Source organism: Austrofundulus limnaeus, unplaced genomic scaffold (genome assembly GCF_001266775.1).
Source record: "Austrofundulus limnaeus strain Quisiro unplaced genomic scaffold, Austrofundulus_limnaeus-1.0 Scaffold68, whole genome shotgun sequence".
NCBI classification, from domain to species: Eukaryota; Metazoa; Chordata; class Actinopteri; order Cyprinodontiformes; family Rivulidae; genus Austrofundulus; species Austrofundulus limnaeus.
In genome coordinates, this window is record NW_013952470.1 from 199898 (window position 1) to 207750 (window position 7853).

Consider the following 7853-nt stretch of genomic DNA (forward strand, 5'->3'; position numbering starts at 1 on the left):
CCCCCCCAGCAGGAGGTGATTCTTAAAGAGACAGAGGCCAATTTCAAAGCGTTTAGAAGAGGAAGTGATGAGAAGAAAAGTTTCGATTCAAACATAAAAACAGCGTTTTAATAACAGCTAAAGGTGACATAGATACTTTATTATGGTATAGTGTTTAAATATATGTCTGAAAAACACAAAATATTGCCCCTTAAAGTCTTTGTAACAGATCTTCAGTAAAAAGGGAACATWTCCTGCAAAATCCATTTTTTGGCTGTTAAATACATTTTGTTGTGMACTTGGAGTCAACAGAAGTGCAGAAAACAGGAATTTAGTCTCTCCTTGTGCTTTGAAATCTTTTTATACTGTTTGAGTCATATTTTCAGCCCATTCAGCTCTTTCTAGTCTCTATGACGTTTTCTGAACCACGGAATGTTAAATAAGGTCTAAACKTACCAGCTACACTTTGGTGGTCTTCATTCTCCTCTGGCTCCAACATGTATGGCTGGATGGACAAGTCTTCCTTTATTGACATCTCTTCATTAAAAAAAAGGTTTCTGCACAGCTATATAGTCATAAACCTCTCTATCAAACTAGAATGCACTGCTCTGGAAGCTCGAGGGAGGCAGGGTGTGAAGTGCCTTGTTGGTATATAAAGAGACAGCCTCAAACYGAGTTTATCTAAGACACACCCCAGAAAATGGGCGGGGCTTTTTGAGTTACAATAAGGAGGAATTCAGAACAAACCATTGCAGTTCCACTTTAAATAGTTTTATTCTTTATAATGTAGAAAATATATTTTGCTGCTTACTGCTGAGTTACCAAAAGACTATTAAACACATCTGCTGCTGGTATGATTAATAATTTTGCACTAAGTCTTATTTGTGTAATATTTAATAACTATGAGTCAGATTGTATGGAAGTGTTTTGCCATTTTTAAACAAGACCTGTTTGTGAACAGACATTTTTTTTATTAAACAGTAAATAATTAATCTCAATTACTGACAATGTTATTCCTTTGCTTTGCTGAACTGTATTGCATTACAGCTCAATGTGTTGAATCAAAACTCATATTTATCTGCATTTTCTTGTGATTAACGTCTGAATCGTATCATATTGGGTTTTTTTTTCTGTTCATGTATGTCAGATTGTTGGGATTGTATTAATAAATGTGTCCTATTGGCCACAAACCAGAGATGATGAAGTCTCAAAACATAATCTGGACGTTCATCAACAACCAACAAACTCCTGGAGTCAACTGATTCAAGATGGCTGCCACAGATGATTAACCTTAATAAAAGCAACAATAGCTAATAATTCTGTCCATGTTATGGATATTTAATTAAAAGTTGTTACAGTCAACACATACTCTGCCACAGATCATGCAATAAATTGTGATATTTGACATTGTGCATAGAGTTATTGTCATTTTTCAACATAGAAAGAACATTTTTGTGTAAAACATTGACACAAAAATTGATGGAAATTATCCAAGTCCTAAAGAAATGCTTTGAGAAAAAAAAAATACATTCTTTCAATCCAGTAGGCAGTTCAAAACTAGGGATTAAGTCAAGGTTTCTGTCCAAGTTAAATCATGCAACACATTCACACTTCTATGTGCTCAGGTAAGTCTGTATTCACAGCACAGTTTTTCACTTTCTGAGACAGAGAGATGAATTGGCCGGCGGCACAGCTAATTATCTTTCTGACCAGGGAGTGACAACAGTTGTCTAACTGTGCATTGAGTGATGTATGGAGGAATCAACAAGGCTCACCTGTGCACTGTCCTAAGTGTTTCACTGTAATGTCCTTGTCCTGCCTACAGGCTATGGTCTTCAGCTGGCACTGGTYGGCGTAGGTCACCCCATCTGAGCCGCACACCTGCTCCGGTGACAGAGACGGATGGACGGGAGACAGGAACACATGTTAACTCCCCGTGGGCTACTGCAATAAGGTGCTTCTGTTTTTTTAAAGTATTTATTAGTGCAGGATCTTTGAAAAACCCACCTTGGATTTGTTTATGATATCGCAGTCAGGTAACGGGCACTCGCAGTGGGCTTGGCCGCTCACCTCAATGCAAGATGCTCCAAAACTGCAAGTCAACTCTTTACAGGATTTTGGGGCGTTAGGTCCTGTGGATGAAACATTTTAGTCATTTTTGACAGAACTGCGACAATCCGGTTTACCAAAACTGAGCACTAAACACATGCCGAATAAATTCTGTTTTCTATCAAAGTAATGCCAGAGTGAATGAAGCTGCTTTCATAAAATCGGTGTAATTTTTTAATTACCTCTGTTCTGAGCTTTTAACATATTCATATTGACTAATCAGAGCACAGCCGTCGTTTTTTTTTTTTTAATTTTTGGTTTATAATTCGGACAAACGATTTGTTTGATTTATTAGAAGTCTCTCCGTCGCCCAAATTAAACCGACACTGTTAGTTACAGTAGTAACAACTCAATTTCACAACCAAGTTATCTAGCTCCAACAGCTTTTTACTCTTAAATTAGCAGGAATTAATTTAAAAACGTTTAAACAAATTGTCATTCTTCTACTAAAACGTAAATKTATTATTTTTGCCAGAGGACGGCTTTGGTGTTTTAATGATTAGGGTGCTCTTGAAGTAGCCTGAAACCACTGGATTCCTTACTGAGTTCATTTATTTTTTTGTTTTGTTTTTTTGACTGGATTTTTAAAAGTTGGAAACAAGTTGCACTTTATTTTTTTTAAGTTATATACAGCATATATTATAAAAACACACAGATGGACCCAGTTTTTGTCACATGGTTGGTTATAATTTCATATCACGCTTTATGTTGTCTAGTTTGAGATGTTCTGCGCAGAATTTCAGCTGTTTTTGGGCCATTTTGGACAGAAAGCTCAGAGGATGAGGTCTGCTGGAGCCACTGTTCTATTTTTGGGTGGTCCCAGAACCGGACGATCCAATAATCCGTACCTTCTTGTGTAGCTTGTGGACCACCACAATGTTTGATTGGTTAGCCATCAGCTGTTTGAAAGTACCAAAATATCATAGCCCTGTCATTCTCCCCAACTCTTAGTGGAATTATAAAACCTAAAATTCGAACAAACTTGGAGGACCGATGTACTTCCCATTCAAGGAATAAGATTGTGGAATAATCTGGAGAGTGTTTTTAAAAATGCCGGTTCAATGTATTTCTTTAAGAGAATGATAAAAATAAGTTTGTTAAAGGAATATGAAATTGTATAATATGTATCAAAAGTTGTTGTTTGAGAAGCAATTGAAGCTTTTATTTTGTTTTGTTTCTTGATTATTATTGCTTGAAATTAATTACGGAAAAAAGGGGCAGATATAAAATTTTCTTATTTCTGCCTCCTTTTATTTCAATTGGGATTTGTATATTTTTGTTGTGTATAATTTTCTTTTGTTTTGTTTTTAAATGAAATGAATAAAAAATGAAATGAAAAATAAATAAAAAATCTCAACCTTGGACTGTGGGACTTCTAGCTCTAGTAGCTGGGCGTTCGGAGTTTGGAACTGGGGTTTCGTTGCACAACTTTGGTTTGAAAAATCAGGTGTTCGTGGTTCAAATCTCAGTGCGTAACAAGCATTAAACATCGAACTAATACAAATAAAGGCCTCCGCATGCTCCATCTTAACTCCCAAAATTGTATTGTCACAGTTGCGTGACAAAAATTGTGTCATTTTGTTCACATCTTCGAGTCTTCCACCCCTTCTTGACACAATGCGCTGAGAAAACTTTTCAGACGGAGTATGTGGAGGCCGAGGGCAAAAACGGTGCGGTTACTGCCTTTAAACATTTCCAGATGCTACCGGGGGCTTTTATTTTGAAAACAAGGGTGTCAGTTGACTTCCTCAAGTTCTTACCTTTAGTTTGACACCCTTATAAAAAAATGTTGAAAGGCTTTTAAAGAATTTCAGGGGCGACTACTGATGTTGGGGAACCAACACATTCTGAGGGGAAATGAGCTACTGGAACAAGACATTCATCGATGAGGGCAGATGTGTAAATGTGTTAGTTCTTATTTTAAGTTTCTAAGAGTGCAACAGCTGCATTTAAACAGCTCATTTTCTTGTTTGTGTAAAAGAGAACGTTGTGAATCATCTGAGCTCAAAATGCTCGCTTGAAGTCATTGTTGCAGCTGCAGCCGAGGAGCTGCAGCCTGAGTTGTAACTGTGTTCTCTGCATTGTTACAGCATCACAGGGGCTTCCAGTGCACCTACCACTTAGCTCCTGCTTTTTTTTATGCTGCACCCTCTGAGAGTCTGTCTTTTTATCTGGCTGTGTGTGTGTGGCGGAGTGCCTCACTACTGTGCCGGGACTGCCGGCTTCATTAAGCATTTGACTTCCAGTCGATGTCAGATGGTGAATCTTAATCAAGGAGCTGCAGGCCCCCACAGCAGGAACTAACCTTTCCTTCAACCGGTTTTTTTAGTTTGTGCAATCACTGGGGCGGTTTACATTATTAATCAAAAGCAATCGATAGTGCTTACACACAGATCTGGGCATATACATGTAGGTATTCTAAATCACCCCAAATACATTTTGATGTATAAAATTAAAATATCAATGGAAACTGTATCATGAATGACCCTTTTGTACACTTGACTATTTTCCTAATCACTATTGATTAGCTATCTTGCAGCCACTTCTTTCTTTGTCAATAAACCTGACGGATGTGAAGGAGAGATTGAAAACGGGCTGGCTGCTATAAGGCTTATCCGCTAATCAGATAAGTGAAAGACAGCCGCCCCAGAGTGATGGAGAGGAGGCTGAGGGAGACGAGCGTCTGGGTTTTTAAAGCTCCGCCGACGATGCTCCCTCTTATTACCGTTGTCGCAGCCGTTCATGCCCATCTTGCGTCCATCCGGGCACAGGTTGCATTTCAAGCCCCTCACGCCCGTCTTGCAGGAGCACAGACCCGACATCTGCTCGCAATCGTCTCGGACCGAGCCCGTTTGATCGCAGCTGCACGCTGTGGTGAAGAAGTGGAGAAAAGGAAACGTTTTGATTAGAAAAGAACTTACAGTCAAATGGACAGCGACAAAAAGGCGGAATATTTAGTTTATAGGGGACGGAGTGTGTTTCAAGCACCCTTATCCTCTCTGGGAACCTTCGAGAAGATTTATCGTTGCCTTAAAGGAGCAATATTATGTAAAATAAACTTTTTTTGAGTTTTATTTCATGTTATAATGCTATACTCTCATAAAAATAACATGTCCAAAGCCTTGCTTTGACCTATTCAGGCATGTTTGAGAAATCCTGCAGTGTTTTTAGGAAGCCATGCTGAGGAGCAAAACGACAGGTGGGGACTAGAAACGCCTCTGGGACGTGTCTYTAAGCCGAACTTCCTCATGGCAGAGCACTGAAATGGGCGAGACAGAAGCGGAAGGTGGTTTTTAAAGAGACAGACGCCAATTTCAAGGCGTTTAGAAGAGGAAGTGATGAGAAGTTTATTTTCGATTTAAACATAAAACAGCATTTTAATAACTAAAGGTAACATAGATACTTTATTATGGTATAGAATTTAAATGTATGCCTGAGAAACACATAATATTGCCCCTTTAAAGTGAGGGKTTGGGAACAGTTCAACTAGCCTCAGGGGTCGCAGAGGGAGGAAGAGGAGGAGAAGAACGAGTGCGTAACAGAAACTTAAAAAAAAAACAACCTCAGGGAAGGACATCAAGCTCATCGTGTTCCAAGAATCAATGATGTGTTTTTTTTCTTCGCTTCCCCTCCTGCTGAAAATTGCATTGGTGTTCTGTGTGCTGCCTGCTTGCTTTGGGTAAACCTTGTTAAGGTCAGGCCACAAGTGAGACACCTGCAGGCCTCCTGCTGCTGACTGAAACTGCTCTCCGCCTCCGGGCAGGCGTGTGTTACGACGCCTCAGCGGCAGGATGCAAGCTGCTCGCCATATTGCATTACACCAAGACAAACAAGGGGTCCTGACCCCAACGCCTTACCCGAATACAAATGAGAACAACTCATTCAATGTAGCTTTGACAGGACAAAGGGACACGGTAAGAAATCAATCGACAAAACGCTCCTGACAAATGACCCTCTTTGTTTACAGTGACTCATGAGTCTAATTTGATCAATATAAAACCATGGAGGAGTTTATACAGAGGTACTGTGATGAATTGAGGGAGAAATGTATTGTTCTACAACAGGTTTTTATCTAAAACATTTTCTCAGCTTCTTAAAAATGTCTCAAACCATCTGTTTTTCTTTCATTTGTTGTATCCAATTTACAAAAATAAAACAATACAAATAAAATTAAAAATAATCTAAAAGTAAAAAAATTAATTTATTACTATACAGTTAATATTAGTATTAAATAACAAAAGCATTGCTCACTGTTTGACTTAAGGTGAGTGAGAAAATGGAACAAACTGCATGAACTTCATGGAAGGAGAAAAACAGCTTAGCCTGTTAGCTTTTGCTTTAGCAACTAAGCTAACACTTCTAAGGCGATATCAGAGCTAGTTCCAGAGCTAATAATGTTAGCTTGGGARCTAACGCCATATATACATCACTGATAATGAATATGTGGGGTTAGTTCTCATATACTATAAGACCATGAATTTTTTTGGCTTGGGCGCTAAAGCAAACATGCTAAAGCTGGTGTTCTTTTTTCCTTGAAGCAGCTCTGTTGTTCTCCATCCACATTTATAGTTACAGGCTGAGTCATTTCTACTTTCTCCTCTTTGTCAGCATGCTCTGGTTTCATTTAAAAAGGGCTGATCRTCAAATATTAACCTTCTGGGTGGATAGAGCTCGCAGCACCGGCGGAGAACWTTAAACGTCATCACTTATCCGGTAAAAATAAATTACGGACCTGTCCGTATGAAAATACATATTTTTAATTTACAAAAACTAAACAGCCTTTATTTTACAGTTGAAGTAAGTGTTTATTACTAGTCAGGGTTCCCTTTTCACTGCAAAAACTGTCCATCTTACCAAGTTTTAAAAACTTATATCAGCCAAAAAGTATTTTTGATCTTGTTTTGAGACTGATTTACTAAACAAGAACTGATTGTGTAAGAATAATAATCTTGTTTTCAGAATGTGTAAGATTATTTGTCTTGTTAGTCTGATAATTTGACTCAAATTAAGTCAAAATTTTCTGCCAAAGTTTTACTTGGCAAGATTCTTGAAATACTTGATTTGACTCACTTTTTTCTTATTTCAAGAATCTTACCAAGTAAAATTTTCGTTCTTGATTGGCAGAAATTTTTGACTTAATTTGGGTCAAATTTTCACACTAAGACAAATAATCTTAACACATTCTGAAAACAAGATTATTATTCTTACACAATCAGTTCTTGTTTAGTAAATCAGTCTCAAAACAAGATGAAAAATAATTTTTGGCTGGAYATAAGATTTTAAAACTTGATAAGATGGACAGTTTTTGCAGTGTAAGGAGTGCCTGAGAGGTCAATTTGAACACAAAAATGTAACAAACACCTGCATTAAAAATGAGAGAACAACGGTTCCTTACGTGTGCAGCCGCTCATGTTTTCGGTCACGATGGCTCGGAAGTTCCAGAAGCCGGGCTCGCAGCGGTCGCACTTCTGTCCGCCGACTCCTGGCTTACAGGAGCACTGGCCTGTGGTGGGGTCACATGTGCCTTTGTAGGAGCCGTGGACGTTGCACTGACACGTACCTGAGGAGCAGAACAGAGCAACATGGACGTCACGGCGCTTCTCTGACTTCCCAAAGAATCGGCTGTCATGCCCTCTACCACAGCTTCCTATAACGTAAACTTAAAGATTTGTGCTAAGCTCAAYTGTTTGGTACACTGCAAAAACTGTCCATCTTACCAAGTTTTAAAATCTTATATCAGCCAAAAAGTCTTTTTGATCTTGTTT

The 7853-nt window shown here is 38.6% G+C and overlaps 1 protein-coding gene across 1 annotated transcript in view; it reads right to left on the bottom strand.

Annotated features, from left to right (window-relative positions):
• agrn (agrin) overlaps positions 1 to 7853 on the bottom strand; it is a gene marked incomplete at its 5' end in the record, with an annotated part of 134040 nt that overhangs the window by 68680 nt on the left and 57507 nt on the right. Inside the window, 4 exon segments of the mRNA XM_014010337.1 lie at positions 1755 to 1860; positions 1987 to 2111; positions 4814 to 4957; positions 7484 to 7648. Of these exon segments, the coding sequence (XP_013865791.1) occupies positions 1755 to 1860; positions 1987 to 2111; positions 4814 to 4957; positions 7484 to 7648 (540 nt within the window).